Raw genomic sequence first — 18,028 nt, forward strand, 5'->3', positions numbered from 1 at the left:
TTGTGTTTCTCTCCTGCTGTGGCCTGGAACCAGAGAACGCAAGACACCTGGATTCTGGGAGGATGCCTGGTGGCCCACTGGAGCTCTGGGGCTTAATTCCTGCTCCCCACTCTGCTGAACGGTACCCCAGTTCAGACACGTGGAGCCTCCTGCCTCACACGTGGAGGCAGCCCACGCGGAGTTCGAGGCGGCCTGCCGAACCCCAGCTGTGTGACCTTGAACAAATTATTTGACCTCTATGAGCTTCAGTGTCCCAGTCTATACAGTGGGATGATATTAGACCCCACTTCTCAAGATTGACATGTAACAAATGGCCGTTACCATCACCACCACCACTGGGGGCATAACACAAGGATTATGAGTTTAAGCCTCATTGAGGCTATTTTAAAAACCCATTTATCAGGTGTGGATGGCTTTTAAATGATTTAGTCCCCTAATAACAACTGAGGACTCGTTCTTTCCACAGCTCTAACTCCTGGTGGATCACTGTGTCCTCGTGTCCCCACTGGGTAGGGTCCTCAGTAAATGCCAGACAGAGAAATGGGAAAAGGGGAGATCACACGGGGGTGGGGGGGGTGGACAAACCATTTTCAAAGAGACTTTCTGTGCTGCAAGAGGACTCACTGAGAATAACTTTAATAAGAGGAAAGGTAAGGGGGGTGGGGAGGAGGGAGATGCTTAAAAACTAGGTTCAATTTACACAGATATGGTAACTTCAAACTCCCAAGGAAGCGCCTGGTTGTACTAAGCCAGGCTGACCCTTTCTGGGGTCAAACACTCAAGCGCCTTTGGAGCTAGGGCTAGAGTCCTGAAGGGAGGTGAAGCGGGAGCGTGGGCAGGGGCTTGGAGGAGGGAGTGGGTAGTGAGGCCTGGCGGGCCACAGTCCTGCCCTGGCCCCCGGGAGCGTCCCTCCCTGTGTCCGGGCCGGCGTGGGGGTTAATGCTATGGCCAGCAGGGAGGCCTGGCCGGCCCAGCGGGTCACTGGCCGGGGCTCAGTGGGGCTGGTGGCGCCGCTCCGCCAGGCTCCCGCGGCCCAGCACCTCCCCGCTGAACTGGTAGGTGAGTTTCTTCTTGACCTTCTTGACCTCGCCCGTCTTGCCGTAGTTGCGCAGCGCGCGGGCCATCTTCTGGTAGGTCATCTTCTTCCGGTTGCCCTTCTGGATGCCCCAGCGGTGTGCCAGCGCCTCTTTGTGCTTGGACGAGAACTGGAAGGTGCCCTTATCCTTGTCAACCCACCAGATGCTGTCCTTCATGTCGCCACTGCGGAGCAGGTCGAGCAGGAACTGGTACAGGCGGATCTTCTTCTTGCTGCCTGTGGGTGGGGTGGTCAGCGCCCCAACTTGGGGACCCATACCCCCCACCCCAGACAGGGGCCCCTGGGGGTTCTGTATGGGAAAGGATGGGATTGGGGGAGGTCCACGGGGAAACCGGCTGCCCCACCCTCTGCCTGGCACACACATTCACACTCACACCCACTCACACACAGCAGAGGGGCACAGACACTCACCCGCCCAGGCTGTCACAGAGACGCCTGTGTCCACTCACAGCTCTCATGCACATGTGTTCACACACTCACATAGGTATAGGCATTCATAGGTGCTCCCAGGACACACGGAACACGCACATTGGTATATGTTCACACACGCACAGGTACACCCACACACTCAGCTCGTGGTAGGACTAACGCATCAGTAGGCCTGGCTGGCATGGGCATGGGGCACAGATATGACCACGTGGGGGCTGGGGCTGGACCCCCCTACCTGTTTCCCCATGCAGGAGGCCTGGCCCAGACTCCAGGCCATCGGCCTCCCCATCGGACACCTCCAGCGGGGGACTCTGCCGCTCACCCTCCTCTTCATCTGTGCTGGGCTGGGCCGGGGACAGGGAAGGGTATGGGAGGCACATGCGAGGCAGGTAGGAGACCTGGAAAAAGAGTTGAGGTCAGTGAGGGACGTCGGAAGCTCGGGGCTGCAGGACTGGGGTCACTGAGTGAGAGAAGAGGGAGTGCCAAGGGTGGGGAGGTCAGCAGGGGCCATGAAAAATTTGGAAGGGCCCGGCCAGGCGTGGCTCAGCGGTGGAGTGTCGACCTAGGATCCAGGCGATCGGCGTTCGATTCCCGGTCAGGGCACATGCCCGAGTTGTGGGCTCGATCCCCAGTCAGAGGCGTGCAGGAGGCAGCTGATCAATGACTCTCTCATCATTGATGTTTCCCTCTCTCTCTCTCCCTCTCCTTTCCTCTCTCTGAAATCAGTAAAGATATATATATATTTTTTAAAAATTTGGAAGGAGGCTGGGGACATTGGAAGTCTACCAGGTTACAGGCAGGGTCACCACACACAGGGTACAGGTCGTGGGGACAAGGGGCTGCTTGAATTCCCACCAAGCTGGGCCCCCTGGTTCATGGCCGAGTGGCCCAGGAAAGGGGCCTCTTTCTTTCACACACACAAAGGTACTGTATGGACTATAAGTGGCCTGGGGTGAGAAGTGGGGGTGAAGAGGGCCAACGAGTTCACTACCCAAGTGAATGGGTGACGAGTGAGTGAAGGGGCAGTGGAGGTCAGTGAGGGGTGGTAGAGGTCACTGGAGGTCACTGACTGGGACTAGGGTTGGTGGGGCTGAGGAGGGTCAGGGATCTATGGGGAGAGGGAGGAGCCAGTAAAGGTCAGCGCAGGTCAGTGCTCAGTGACTTGGATGCCAGATCCATCAGGGGCTGGCCCTCCTGAGCCAGCAAAGGTCAGGAGGGCCCATGACAAGGCTGTTGGGGTCGAGTGGATCAGTGGGAGTGGATTATCTGGGCTCTGTCCATCGTGGGGGGAGAGCAGATAAGGGGCATGGGGTCATGAGGTCAGTCGGAGGGTCAGGAGGAGCCGTTGGGGCTCTGGCCGCCGTTGGCGCTGTGGGGCAGGAAGCCGAGTTGAGTAAGAGCCTATGTCAGCTTCCTGTGAAGCCTGGGCCTCACCACAGGCCATGGGCTCCTCCAGGCCGGGCCGGGCCGGGCCATACGCACCCACCTGGTGGCTGAGGCCGGCATGGGCGGGCGCCATGGGAGTGTCCAGCACGTGCATCTGCTCCAGCTCCATGTGGCGGTAGAGCTGCTGCAGCTGTGGGGGCTGCACGCTCTGCAGCTCCGTGAAGTGGTTCTCGGCAAAGCTCTCAAACTCACTGTGCACGTGGTGCGGGTGGAAGTCCCAGTAATGGTCTGTGGGGCACAGCCGGGCAGTATGGGGTTAGAATCATTTAAAAAATAAGAATGCCAAGGTTGCGAGTTCAATGCCCCCTTAGGGCACGTACAAGGAGCAACCAATGAATACCTAAGTAAGCAGAACAACACATCGATATTTTTCTCTCTCTCTCTCTTCCTTTCTCTCTCTCAAAAAAATCAATAGCCCTGGCCAGTGTGGCTCAGTTGGTTGCACTTTGCCCGTGCACCAAAAGGTCGCCGGCTTGATTCCTGGTCAGGGCACATGCCCAGGCTGCGGGTTCAGTCCCCGGTTGGGATGTGTGTGGGAGGCAACTAATCTGTTTCTCTCTCGTACCAATGTCTCTCTCTCAATCCCTCTCCCTTCCTCTCTCTCTAAAAAAATCAATTAAAAAAACCACATTTTTTAAATATAAAAAAAAAAAATTGTTTTTAAAAAGAATGCCAGATCTTATTAGGCAATTATCATGGGCCAGACTGGGCTACAGGTTGACATCAGCCATCTAACGACCCAGCTTGTTATTTGACAATCCCCATTTTATAGATGAGGACCCTGAGGCTTGGAGAGGCTGCACACATAGTATGTCTGTGGTCAAAGGCCTGGTCAGTCGGGACCCAGGGCTGAAGCAAAGTCTGCATTCTCAACAACCTTTCTGTTCTGCCTCCCAGGCAGCCGCAGGCTTTTGAGCCAGAGTCTGAAACGTGGTTCTGACATTTAATTCCTGTGTGACCTCAGGCACATGCATGGGCCTCTCTGGCCTCAGTTGACTCACCTGTAAAACGGGGATAATAATTATCAGGAGGTTACCAATGAGTTCACATTTGTAAAACTTCCAGCCCCAGAGTAGGCTAGGAGTTAAGACCTCCCAGTGGTTCCTGAGCTGACTGGCTGCCCCCAGTCACGTGCACACAGCCTAGTCACATGGCCAACGCGTATGACTGCAAAGCCACAGAGCTGGCATTCTTCACACACCAGAATCAGTCCAGGCTCATGGTGCTGCTCAAAGCCATGGCCTTGGGCAACTGCATCTGTTCAGCAAGGTTGCTAGGACCCGAGGCCTTCCTGGAAACTCCCCCGTGGGTGCTTTCAGCCTGCGGTGGAATGGACTCGAGTTTGGGGAATGATCACATGCCACAGGGAGCTCTGACTTGGGACTCGGGCAGGTCTTCGACCTGGTTCCTCTGGGCACCTTTTCTAGGAACGAAAACTGCCACATATCTGAAGACTTCCTGGGTACAATTTGGGATCCAGATGAAGATGTGATAAAGTGACAAGAGGGATTTTCTCATGTCACCCAAAGTGTATGAGATGCTAGGCCAGGGCACTGTCTCAGGGACAAGCACAAGGCCCTGCAGGGGGACCACCACCAGCCTCATGTGCACATGTGTGTGTGATGTGTGTGTGTCTGTCTCCCTTTTTCTTTTTCTCTCTTGCACAAACATATATACACACTCACACATTCCTAAGAAATGACATGTGTTTTTTGGGCTCTGAGGTGGCTTTGCCATGTGACCCTGAGCCTCTAGTTCCCCACTAAAAGTTGGAGACCTGGCTGAGTAGTTACTGATCCCTCAGTCCAGACTCACAGATCTATGAGGCCACATGAACTAGAGGAGAGAAATGCATGATTTGGGAGTCAGGCAGAGCTGGGTTCAAATTCTGACTCTGCCATTTACCACGATATGACATGGGCAGGCCACTGCACTTTTCTCAGCCTCAGTTTCCTCACCTGTACGATGGGACTAATAATTACACCCATCTCCTAGGCTTGTTGTGAGGATGAAATGAGCCTGCAAAGTGCTTTGACTAGAACCTACCACAAAGCAAGGCTCAGTCGACATCTATTACTATTATTACTACTGTTACTAGTTTATTCTAAAGAGCCTGGATTCGCAATTGAGCAAAGGGCAGATGCTTTATATACAGTTATTCCCTCCTCTTCCCCCTGCTCCTGTCACCTTAGTCAATGGCCCAGAGAAATAGTTTTAGGGGCCCTAGCTGTCACTCTGTCCCCGAGGCTGGAGTTGGGGCCACAGCATGAACCGTAATGGCAGTGACTGCTTTTGTTCAGCCCCACAGTCCCTGCGCCTGGACCCAGCAGGCACATAACAAATGTTTCCTGCGTGAATGAATGAATCCTGTTCTCTTAAGGACTTTCTCTGGCTCTCCTCCACAAAAATCACTAAACCTGATTTAGGGAAAACAAAGCAACACTTAATTTGTACATTCGTCTTGCCGTGAGTGAGCGAGATCCAAAAACTCCCCGCATGCTGTGGGGAGTTGGCACTGTCCCTTAGAGACAGGCCCTTTGGGGGCCTGGGACTTAGTGAGCACATCGGGTTCCTCTTTAGCTGTAAATCCGCCCTCCGGCCCCACTCCTGGCCTTTCCCATTTCTGCCTTCCCCTACCTGAGTTGAAGTACCCAGATCTTCGCAGAATGTCCCATCAGTCCTACCCATCAACCCTCCACCCTCACACCCACTGCACTTTGGGGTTAGGGGGACCCCGAGTACACGCAGCTCTCCGGGTGTGGGGGAGGGCCCTGATTGCTCTTTCCCTCCCGTTCCCTACCCCTGTTCTAGTTCCACCTGAGACCATGGGCTCACTCTGGTGGTCCCAGCCTGAGGCCAACATTTCCCAAAGCACTTGAGTAGCCCTTCATCGGAGCCACGCTGGGTGCTACAGTATTAATCCTCCTTTTGCACATGAGGAAACTGACTCAGAGATTACAAGTCCCTTGTCCACAGGCAGTCATTGGTAAGGTCAGGATCCAAACCTCTCTTTGTATGACTCCAGGCACTGAGCTCTTACCACTCTACCATACCCCTGAGGAACAAGACTGTTAATGAAGCTTTAAGACCCATGGTAACAGACTTCAGTGACTGCTCTTACCCATCTGCATGTTTACCATCATCCACGCTTCATCCATCATCCATCATCCACTCATCCATCCATCCAAACATCCCTCCAAACATCTATCCATCCATCCATCCATCCAAACATCCATCCACCCAAACATCCACCCATCCAACCATCCATCCAAACATCTACCCATCCATCCATCCAAACATCCATCCATCCATCCATCCATCCATCCATCCATCCAAACATCCATCCATCCATCCAAACATCCATCCATCCATCTATCCAAACATCCATCCATCCATCCATCCATCCATCCATCCATCCATCCATCCATCCAAACATCCATCCATCCATCCAAACATCCATCCATCCATCCATCCAAACATCCATCCATCCATCCATCCATCCATCCATCCATCCATCCATCCATCCAAACATCCATCCATCCATCCATCCATCCATCCATCCATCCATCCATCCATCCATCCAAACATCCATCCATCCATCCATCCATCCATCCATCCATCCATCCATCCAAACATCCATCCATCCAAACATCCATCCATCCATCCATCCATCCATCCATCCATCCATCCATCCATCCATCCAAACATCCATCCATCCAAACATCCATCCATCCATCCATCCATCCAAACATCCATCCATCCAAACATCCATCCATCCATCCATCCATCCATCCATCCATCCATCCATCCAAACATCCATCCATCCATCCATCCATCCATCCATCCATCCATCCATCCATCCATCCAAACATCCATCCATCCATCCATCCATCCATCCATCCATCCATCCATCCATCCATCCAAACATCCATCCATCCAAACATCCATCCATCCAAACATCCATCCATCCAAACATCCATCCATCCATCCATCCATCCATCCATCCATCCATCCATCCATCCATCCATCCATCCAAACATCCATCCAAACATCCATCCATCCATCCATCCATCCATCCATCCATCCATCCATCCATCCATCCATCCAAACATCCATCCATCCATCCATCCATCCATCCATCCATCCATCCATCCATCCAAACATCCATCCATCCATCCAAACATCCATCCATCCATCCATCCATCCATCCATCCATCCATCCATCCAAACATCCATCCATCCATCCATCCATCCATCCATCCATCCATCCATCCAAACATCCATCCATCCAAACATCCATCCATCCAAACATCCATCCATCCAAACATCCATCCATCCATCCATCCATCCATCCATCCATCCATCCATCCATCCAAACATCCATCCAAACATCCATCCATCCATCCAAACATCCATCCATCCATCCATCCATCCATCCATCCATCCATCCATCCATCCATCCATCCATCCAAACATCCATCCATCCATCCATCCATCCATCCATCCATCCATCCATCCATCCAAACATCCATCCATCCATCCAAACATCTATCCATCCATCCATCCATCCATCCATCCATCCATCCATCCATCCATCCGTCCATCTGTCCATCCGTCCGTCCGTCCGTCCATCAGCCAGCCAGCCAGCCAGCCAGCCAGCCAGCAATAACCCAGTCACCTAAACCTCTCATTTCCTCCCTCTAAACCAGCTCCCAATCTGGGACCAAAGTCCTATTCACACATCTGTATTCTTACTCAGTTTGTTGGTGTCATTAACACCTGTATGTCACCAGGACTAAAATAAAATAAAATTCAAAACAACTTTCCCACACACAAAAATTCAAGCCTTAAGTGTCATTTAGTTGACCTTATCTCCTCAGAGCAGAAACCCCAGCCGAAGCCAGGGCTCCCCCAGGGGAGCAGAAGTAAGAACAAGACAGAGGAAGGAGATGAGGAATTAAGAAAGCAAGAGCTGAAAAGAAACCTTCTCAGGAAATCACAGACCATTGGACAACGGCTCCTGAAGGCCAGCCTCCTGCAAATTGCTCGGAGATAGAAACTGAGGGTCCAGAGCAGAAAGCTCCACGTTTCACGGTACTTGTTCCTCTCTACCTTGGATCTTAGTTTTGGGGGCTTTAGTTATTTCCCTTGTTGCAAAGACAAATCTGTCAGGACCTGAGTTTCATTCATTCTGCAGCACCTCGCAATGTGCCTGGAATATGAAAGATGCTTATATATATTTATTGGATGGATAAGTCAGTGGGAGATGGATGGAGGGTTTCGTAGGTAAAGGGAAGGACAATTGGAAAGGTGAGCGAGTGGATGATTAGGTTGATGTGTGAATAAGTTGGCCGATGGTTAGTGGTATGAAAGAATAAAAGAGTGTATGGAAAGATGGGTAAATGGAGAGAAGGAGCCATACTCTGGAACTCTATTTCCTTTACCAATCCCATCACAAATAGCAAATCCTGTCAAAACTGGGAGGACAGCTCTTATCCCAAAACAGAAAATGACAAGTGTTGTCGAGGATATAGAGAAATTGGAACACTTGTGCGCTGCTGGTGGGAATGGAAAATGGTGCCGCCACTGTGGGAAACAGTATGGTGGTTCCTCAAAAAGTTAAAAAATACAATTTCCATATGATCCAGAAATTCCACTTCTGAGTATAGATCAAAAAGAACCGGGAAGCCCAGCTGGCATGGCTCAGTGATTAAGCATCGACCTATGATCCAGGAGATCCTGGTTCGATTCCCAGTCAGGGCACAGGCCCGGGTTGCGGGCTCGATCCCCAGCAGGGGGCGTGCAGGGGGCAGCTGATCAATGACTCTCTCATCATTGATGTTTTTCTTTCTCTCTCTCCCTCTCCCTTCCTCTCTCTGAAATCAATACAAACATTTAATAATAATTAAAAAAAAGAAGCAGGACTGGAAGAGATATCTGTATACCTATGTTCACAACAACATTATTAACAATAGCTAAAAGCACCCTAGGTGTCCACTGACAGAGGAATGGATGAACAGAATGTAATATATACATCAGTGGAATATTATTGAGCCCTAAAAAAGGAAAGAAATTCTGACACAGGCTGCGACATGGATGAACCTTGAGGACATTATGCTGAATGAAATAAACCAAACACAAAGGACGAATGCTGTGTTATTTCACTCATATGCGGTGCCTAATGTAGAGAAACAGAAAGTAGAATGGTGGCTGCCAGGGGCTGAGGGGAGGGGCAATGGGGGGCTAGTGTTTCATGAGGACAGAGTTTCACTCTTACAGGATGAAAGAGCTCTGGAGATGGATGACGGCAATAGTCCCACAACAGCTTGAGTGTTCGTGCTGCCACTGAACTGTACACTTAAAAATTGTTATGATAGTAAACTTTCGATTATGGGTATTTCACCACAGTTGAAAAATAATCATAACAAATAGCAAATTCTGTGAGCCCTGCCTTTAAAAATCCACCCTGGGTCTGTCCACGCCTTCCTCTCTACAGCCACCACCCCTGTCCAAGCCCCGTCCCCTCTTGCCTGACCGCTCCAGCACTTTCCTGCTCTGCTTTCTCCCTGATCCTATGCTTGCCTCCTCCCCATCTGCTCTCCGCACAGCAGCCAAAGTAATCCTTTCAAAAGCCTATTCAGTGGAGCTGCTAGAGACTGGGAGAAGCTGCTATAAACTTCCAGAGAGTCAAAACAAAACAAAAAACAAACAATAGCTTACATTCCAAAACGAGGGTGTGGAAAGGCATCGGCTTCCTAAGAAAACCAGAAGGCAGGAGAGAAACGCTTTCACATTTCTAAGGGAAAAATGATTTTTAACCCAGATTTATACCCGGCCAGGCTGCCGTTAATCAAATGAGAGCAGAGATGAAAGACACGGGGTAAAACAAACAACCACAAAACCTTACCCCTGGCCTTTCTCGGAAACTGCACTGATAAGAATAACAAATCCCTGTAGTATAACACTCACTGCTCTAAGCGTTATACATGCAGTAGTGCAAGCCTCTCAGCAATCCTGTGAAGTAGAAGAGAAAGCTGAGGGCAGGGAGGTGAAGTAACCTGCCCGTGGTCACCCCAGGTATCAGCGGAGAGGGGGGGTGGGACCCCCAGCAGCCTGGCCCAGGACGAAGTCTCCTTGCTACGCTGCCCCTCAGAAACGCGGGGACGAGACATACAGGTAAAGTACGCCGTGTGGCTCAGCTGTGACGGTCACATGGTCGTAATCATGGAAAACTCAGGTGCTGATTTAACAAAATTACCGTATCGAGAAAGACTAATACTGTGTGATCTCACTTATACGTGGAATTTTAAAAAACAACTCATAGAAACAGAGATGAGATTTGTGGTTGCCAGAAGCAGGGGGTGGGTGGTGGGTGGGGGAATTGGCTGAAGGTGGTTAAAGGCATAAATTTCCAGTTATAAAATAAGTAAGTCCTGGGGATGTAACACACTATGATGACTATAGCTAACACCACTGTGTGGTATGTTTAAAAGTTGCTAAGAAAGTATATCTTAAAAGCTCTCATCACAGGGAAAAACTTTTTTTGTAACTATACGAGGTGGTGGATGTTAACTTGTGGTAATCATTTCATTCTATATGTGTGTGAGGTCATTATGCAGAACACCTTAAATGCATACAGTGTTATATGTCAATTGATTAATAAAATTAGAAAGAAAGAAAAAAATTACTACGTAATTATCTTGGTGTGTGGAGAAGTGTGTGAGTGTGTGTGTATTGTGAATGACTAGAAAGCCAAATTGTTGTCTCTCATAGTACAGGTGAATAGGTACTATCCCAAATTTAAAAATCAAGCTAGATTCATCTCCACCTAGCGTACAGAAAGTGCTCAATAAATGTTTGTAAATGAGTAAAGTTTGTAAATTGTTCTAAGTCTCTATTTCAAATCTGCATGCATACATTTACATAGCACTGGAAAAATAAATTTTTTTAAGATTTTTAAAATTGATTTTTAGAGAGAGAGAAGGGGAGAGGGAGAGAGAGAGAAACATTGATCAGTTGCCTCCTGCATGCCCCCTACTGGGGATGAAGCCCACAACCTGGGGATGAGCCTTGACCAGGAATTGAACCAACAACCTTTCAGTGATGATGCCCAACCAACTGAGCCACAATTATAATCTATCTCTGATATGCTATGTATGTCATGAAAAAATTCTATAAGTTTAAGTAAAAAATAGCAAATAGAGCAGTGTGATAGCACAATTCCATTTCTGAACGAATAGACTATGCACGGGCCCGGCCGGGCGTGGCTCAGCGGTTGAGCGTAGACCTAGGATCCAGGAGGTCACGGTTCCATTCCTGGTCAGGGCATGTGCCCTGGTTGCGGGCTTGATCCCCAGTAGGGGACTCTCTCATCATTGATGTTTCTATCTCTTTCTCCCCCCTCCCTTCCTCTCTCTGAAATCAATAAAGACATATTTTTTAAAAATAGACTATGCATGTGTGTATTCAAATATTTACAAACCTACAGGATTATATGTGTAAAGTAAAATGTCCGCAAGGATAGACTGAGGTGCTCTCAGTGGGAAGAGTGAGGGTGGGAAGAGGGAAATATTTTATTTAATATACTGTTCTATTTTTTTAGATTTTTGCAATGAGTATTTGTTATTTTAATAATTAAAATTTTAAAATTTATTATTTTTTCACCACACACACACAAAGTAGGTTATTCAGATTATGCCATTTTCCTGCTCTAAACCTCCAATGACTCCTATTGCTGGTAGGATAAAATTCAAACTCCCACCATGGCCTTCAGGCCCTGTGTGGTCTGCCCCCTGCAGACTCCGTTTTCATTTTATCTCCACCCGCTACCCCGTGCTACTCTGGCCCCCTACCTAGAACACCCTGTCCCCCCCCCGCCTTTGCATGCAAGTTCCTTCTCTTCACTCAGATGTCCACTCAACTCTCACCTCCTCAGAGGCCCTCCCTGACCACCCACATTAAAGTGGCCCCCACACAAACATGCCACATTGCATTACTCTGCTTTTTATAGAACTGATGATTACATGCCTGCTTATCTACTGTCTCTCTCCCTCACTGGAACACAGCTCCATGGGAGGAGTGGCCTTGTCTGTCTTGTCGCTTTAGAGTAGAGCCTCCAGTGCCTAGAACAGTGTCTGGTGCATCGCATACAGTCAGAGGCTGTTTGGTGGATCTGTAGACAATGGGTTGGACAACAGGTGTTGGGTGGATGGGTGGCTGGCTGACCGGTTGATCTGTCCCAGAGTCCTCTGCGCTTCTCCCTCTCTCCAGCTGCCTGGGGGAGGCAGCAAAGCCTGAAAGCTTACCAGCCTGGTACTCAGTACATGAGCTCAGACATTCCCTGCATCGCCTTGTTTAATCATCACCACTCTAGGTGGTATTTTCATGTCCTCGATTTTATAGATGAGGAAACAGGGTCTCAGAGAGATTGCCACTTTCTCTAAGGCTACACAGTGGTGAGTGATGGACGCAGGCCTAGACTTAAGTCCGGCTCCAGTGCCTTCTCACTAAGCCTCACTGCCTAAAACTTAGACCAAGAAACATACAAGAACTGGGGGGAGGATGTGGGGGTGTCTCTACTCTTGAGCCTTCAGATAATACCTTCCAACAGGTATTAGGAGGGGGCGCCCGATCAGATGCCTAGAGGAGTAGGGGCTGGGGCACGTGGGGACACTGGAGGAGTCTCTGAAGACACTGAGCCTTCAGGACCCAAACGGGGCGCTCAGGCATCTAATCAGGAGTCATTGATAGAGCCCCACCCAGATATAAGGGATCCGTCTGGGCACTGAGCCAGGAAAGAACAGGCTTTCTCTAAAGCCCCTCCATCAGCCAGCCCCATGCCTAGCTCATTTCTAAATATCTGAACAGAATCGCCGCATTACACATTACAGGAGGGAAAACTGAGGCTTCAGTAGACCCAAAGGAAGTGCTCCTGAACCCAGTGAAACTGGGAGGGCGCCAGGCCCCAAGCGAAAGGATCCCTAATGCTGGAAGGAGTCCAAGGCAGTCCAGAACTTGCTGGAACCAAGCTACCCTGCTGCCTGGAGCCACCAGGGGGCGCCAGTCCTCAAGCCCAGAGGGACAGTCTCAGTGCTGACTGCTAGGAGACCCCGTCCCCACTAGGGGTGCTGGGGTAGATTTGGGTGAGGGAGACTTTCTCTCTAAATTGCCTGGGTTTTCCACAGAGAGGATGCACTTCTTGTAGAACTATAAGTCAGTTTCAAAGGATGGAAAAGAGAGTATTTTAAAGCCCTTCCAGCCCTGGGTTTCTGAAAGAAGCCCGTGGGTTCCCTGATGTGGCCTTGAGGTCCATCCACCACCTCCTCCCAAGACAGGGCTTCCAGGTATGGTCTTTATAACAGCTGCCAGGCGTGGGCTCCAGGTGACGCTGTTCGCAAGGTTTGGCAGCAGCTATGAGAGCCCTAAGTAAGGTCTCTCCGCACGCGGCACCCCTTGTGGCTATCAGGGTGAGACTCCACAGATGTGCCTGCAGAATGGAGCTACAGGTGTGACTGGCCCCCAGGTGTGGCCTTCAAGTGTGAAACCTTGCTCAGCTGGGACACCCAGAGTGACTCTGCCTCTGGGCCTGCCCAGGTCCCAGAACCCCAGTGAGGACCCATTAACTAGGCTGCATCACCTTTGCTTCAGGGGTGTCTCCATCAATATGCCAGACCCACTCCCAGCCTACCGCCCAGGTCCCCGCACCTAATACCTCTCTCTCTGCCCCTCTCCCCGCCCCCCCCGAATATGCTCTGGGATCGAAGCTGGGCCTTGGGGTGAGCAGGTGCACCCAGACAGAAGGGTTTCCGAGCCCAGGCTCCATTCTCACCCCCACCCTGCAAACAGGGGGCTTTAGCCCCTGCTGAATAAGGGGATCCTCAGAGCCACCTTTACCCCAGCAATTGTCAAATTAGGGTCGTTCTGCCCCCCCAGGGAACATTCCAAAATGTGTGGAGACACATTTGGTTATCGTGATTGGTGGTCCTACCGGCACCTAGTGGGTAAGAGCAAGGGATATCACTAATATCTCACGATGTACAGGACAAGCTTCACAACATAGAATTATCTGGCCCCAAGGGCCAATAGAGGTTAAGAAATGCTGCTAGCTACACAGCAGGGAGTGGGCCTGCACCAGCAGTTCGGGGTAAGGGGGTGACAAGAACAGAGGAGGAAGGAGAAATTGGGGGGAGCAGAGAGGGAGAAGCACTGGACCTGGAGCAGACACCCGGGTTCCCTGACCAGCTGTGCGACCTTGTCCAAATCACTTAGCTTCCTAAGCCTGTTTCCTCATTTGTAAAAAGACCACAAGGACTGGACAAGAAGATAAATGTGAAAGAAGCTGACTTCCTGCCATGGTGCTCCAAAGATGCTCAATAAACGGAGGCTGGGGTGTGGGGTGTGGGGTGCGCGGGAGTGTGGAGGTTTAGGAACTAGCTTGATCCGATTCTCAGAATTCCAAAGAATCCCTGGCAACCATTTCTTCTTTTCTTTCTCTCCAGACTCCAGGAATCACTCAGGCACCCAGACCGGGCTGGGGAAGTGGGGCGGGAGGGCCCTGTACTCACCACTGTGGCTTTCTCCATCACTGCTGAGATAGGGGTAGTATTCGTGTGTTTGGCGTTGGTACAGATCTGTGTCATAGGGAACCAGGTCTTCCGATGGCTGCTGAGAGAGGAGGGTGTCAGGCCTCAGACTGGTGGGGAGGCCCTAGCCAGGTTTGCAGCCCCCAGCATGTTGGGGCCACATCATCTTCCCAGAATGAGCAGCTGCATTGGGCTCTCTCTGCTTGGGTCTGGGAGAGACCACTCAGTGGGAGCAGGGACCCAGGAGAGAGCAGGAGCCTTGGCTCCTGCAGAAAGGGAGTGACAGGGACCCTGGAGGTCGGAGGTCAAAAGAAGACCAGGGCTGAAGGGAGAGCACCACCTCCCTCCACCCCCACCCCACCCTCTTCACAGTCACTGCACCCTCACACCCGCACCCCACTCTTGAGCCAGTCTCAAAGGCACCCTCTCACTACACACTGGTGCACCTTCAGCCCCGAAACAGACACGCAGTTCCCATGACACATTCACACCCACATCCCACGTAGCCACTCACGCCCACAGGTCCTCTCGCACTCACTAAAGATCACTCATGTCCACATGCACATGTGGTCACATACACACAGACACTCACTGGAGGCCCGCACAGCCACCGATTCGCACGCACAGCCGCACGCTTGCCTTCAAGCACCTTAAACTCGCCTTCGAACTTCCATCCCCCACAGTCACGACGTTCTGCCTGCACACTGGCCCTCACGCACACATGCCTGTCCTGCCACAGCCTCCACAGCCCCGCCCCGCCCCGCATTCCCTCTCACAGCCTGTGCCCAGCCCCGGCCTGCTCGGGGCCACCCCAACGGCTGTTCACACGGATGGGTTTCACAGCGCTCACCCAGCAGGCTTTGGGGGCCATGGGATGGCCAGAGTCTTGATTCCCCTCATTGCCCCTCATCCATCCTCTTTGTGACACCCTCACTGGGTTCCTCCCGTCCCTCCTCCCCCCCTCCCCCCTCCTCCCCCTCACTCACTGGCACAGGCACAGGGACATGCACACCCAGTCTTCTCAGCAGTCATCAGGTCTCTCCCCACCCCGAAGCGTGTGCCCAAGGATTGCACAACAGTTACTCTGGCTCTCAGGGCTTGGGTTGGGGGCCAGGGCTGCCTCGGGAGCCCACCTCCCCTCCCAGGAGTACTCAGAGTCGCCCCTGGGCTGGGAGGGGGGCTGAAGGGTTAGGTATCGGAGCCCAAGATGTGCCTCCAGCCCCTCTCTATCTGGAGTTTAGGGATTGGAGGTCAAGGGTCAGAGATAGGGTGGTCAAGTCCGTGAGCCTACTGCTTTCTTGAGACAAAGTTGGCTCTTCCGGGGACCACCTCCATCAACCCCTGCTGGCCCCCCACCTTCTTGGTCCCAGGTCGGGGAAGGGTGGGACAGGGCCGGGTCAGGGAGCTAGCTGGCTGGTGCTGTCAGGGCAAGTGAGGAGGCCGGGAGCCCAGCACCGGGTTTTCAGGCAGGGCAGCTGGGCAGCAGGATGCCAGGGCTATGGTGCCTCCCTCGGGCTGCGGCTGGTAGCTGGGGTGGGCGGCTGGGGTGGGGGGCAGGGAGCTGCCTCTAGTCCGGGAAAGCTGAGTCAGGTGGGCAGGCCCTGCCTAACCCTTCCCGGCCCCCTAGGGCTCCCCACCCTTGCTGCGGAGATGGAGTGAGAAAAAGAAAGGGACTCTTTCAGAGGAGCTGAGTCTGACACCCACCTAAGGCTGCAACTATCATCCAGAGCAGGGACAGTGGGGAGCTGCCCCAGCCTGCTGCCCTGTCCTTCCTGGGGTCCCCTAGTCCTGTTCTTCACCTCCAGTCTGTCCCTGGCCCAGACTCAGCCCCTGCCCTAACTCCAGTCCAACACTCGACCAGGTCCTACCCCAGCCCCAATCTCAGCCCCAGGATGTCTCCAACCCCAGCCCCCTCCCTCTTCTCCCTGATCCCCAGCCCTAGCCCCAACCCTAACTGCAGCCCTAGTCTCTGCCCCACCCCTGGCCCCTGCCCCTGCCTCTTGGGGACCTGCGGGCCCTAGGCCCAGACCCTTTGGTCAACAACCATGTCCTCTGTGCCAGGCCCCAGGCTGGGCACTGGAGACCCAGGCTTTTAGCAGCCTCAGTCTCCAGGAGCTCCCAGGCCATGGCCGAGACCTCTGGCCCATTGCCTCCTGCTCTCAAGGCTTTACTGTCCTAGGGACTGGCTTCCCCCCATGCCGGCCTCCCCATCCCCTCCTCTACCGCCTCTCTGTCGCCACCATCCCCATCCTCGGCCCAGCACCCTGCCCTGGAGCTCAGGCCTGCCACCCAGCCCCATCTATAAATAACCGTTCAGGCCCCACCGATCACAGCCCCCCATGGGCCCAGCCCGCAGCCTGCCAGGGCATGCTCTGAGGACCCAATGGCCCCCTCGCTGGCTCTCAGGCCAGGAGCCCCAGGGAGGAAACACCAGCTTCCCACTGATAGCAAGCCCGGAGGGCGGCCAGTGGGCTGGCGGGCTGGTGGGCAGGCGGGCGGGCGTCCGAGGGCCACAGGCTGGGCTGGTGGAGAAGTCCCAGTACTCACAGGGGGGACGAGGGGAAACCCTTCCATTTTGCACGCCTGTAACATCCAGCCGAGCTCCGAGCCGGTCAGGTCCCAGGTCCCCTGCCTCGGTGGGGCCCAGTGCGGAGCCCCTTGGGATAGGAAGCCCCGTCAGGGGCTAGACTGACTCAGGCGGGCGCAGGGCTCAGGCCTGCCCCCTGAGCTACAGGAGCCCTGGGTGAGCCCCCTCCCTTGACATTGCAAGGCCAGCGCAAGTTCCTGATTTTATCGAAGGGCCTGCCACTGGAAGATAGTCCCCTTGGGGTGACATCACCGCCCCAGCCCGTTTGCATAAATCTCTTGCGCTACAGGAAGTCCCTCGCCACTGGGGCAGGTGGTGTTCCAGGGGCTGGCCTGGGAGGCTGTGGGGGCCAGGCCCCCTGCCCAGAGGAAGCTGGGACTGTGAGGGGCTGCCTTGGGGACTGAGGTGGGGAGGAAGAGTGGGAGGGAGAAAGGCTAGCTCTACCACAGGGAGGCCTTTGCTGCCCCCGGGCTGTGTTGAGGCTCTAACCCCTAACCCCACAAATGTTTACTTCTCTTGAGACCTCACATGTGGCCAGTAGTCACTTCTTTGGGGTCAGAGCTGGTAGGGATGGCCTCTTGGGGCCTCCACTTTCTGGGATCAGCCTGGCTGGCTAAGGGCTCTGATCCAGCAGACTGCCAGGCCTGGCTCTTCCGAGGCCTAAGGCCCCCGACCCCTAGGTTCCACCAGCCTGGGGCTGGGCTCCGGGGCAGGGTCCTCAGCACAGTGTGCTTCTTGCCCCCCACCCCCAGTCCCTTCCCATGAGCTCTCCTTCTACCTCACCTGTCCCAGCTTCCTGCATATCACTGCTTCTTCCAAATCCTTGGAGGCTCTAATCCCAGCCCAGATTTCTGTTTCCTCACCCCTTGCCAATGTCTGAATATCAAC

The 18,028-nt window shown here is 52.8% G+C and overlaps 1 protein-coding gene across 2 annotated transcripts; it reads right to left on the reverse strand.

Moving 5' to 3' along the window:
* Positions 1 to 992: 992 nt before the first annotated feature.
* Positions 993 to 17,169, reverse strand: SPI1 (Spi-1 proto-oncogene). 2 transcript variants are annotated; one of them, XM_016203975.2, is made up of 5 exons: positions 17,101 to 17,169; positions 14,536 to 14,632; positions 3,012 to 3,199; positions 1,761 to 1,923; positions 993 to 1,312 (listed from the first exon to the last, which is right to left on the reverse strand). In XM_016203975.2, exons 1-5 carry the CDS (start codon positions 17,143 to 17,145, stop codon positions 993 to 995), a joined length of 813 nt encoding a protein of 270 aa, XP_016059461.1. In that variant the 5' UTR covers positions 17,146 to 17,169. The 2 variants fall into 2 exon arrangements, with proteins under 2 accessions (XP_016059461.1, XP_016059459.1); XM_016203973.2 differs by having other exon boundaries at positions 14,536 to 14,635.
* Positions 17,170 to 18,028: the final 859 nt, after the last annotated feature.

Source organism: Miniopterus natalensis, chromosome 11 (genome assembly GCF_054644295.1).
Source record: "Miniopterus natalensis isolate mMinNat1 chromosome 11, mMinNat1.hap1, whole genome shotgun sequence".
Classification (NCBI taxonomy): domain Eukaryota; kingdom Metazoa; phylum Chordata; class Mammalia; order Chiroptera; family Miniopteridae; genus Miniopterus; species Miniopterus natalensis.

Coding starts and splice junctions, on each gene's coding strand:
- SPI1 (XM_016203973.2), bottom strand. CDS start 17,145: ATGTTACAGGCGTGCAAAATGGAAGGGTTTCCCCTCGTCCCCCCT. Junction 3,200..14,535: donor TGATGGAGAAAGCCACAGTG/GTGAGTACAGGG, acceptor TGTGCCCCACAG/ACCATTACTGGGACTTCCAC. Junction 1,924..3,011: donor ATGCCGGCCTCAGCCACCAG/GTGGGTGCGTAT, acceptor CTCTTTTTCCAG/GTCTCCTACCTGCCTCGCAT.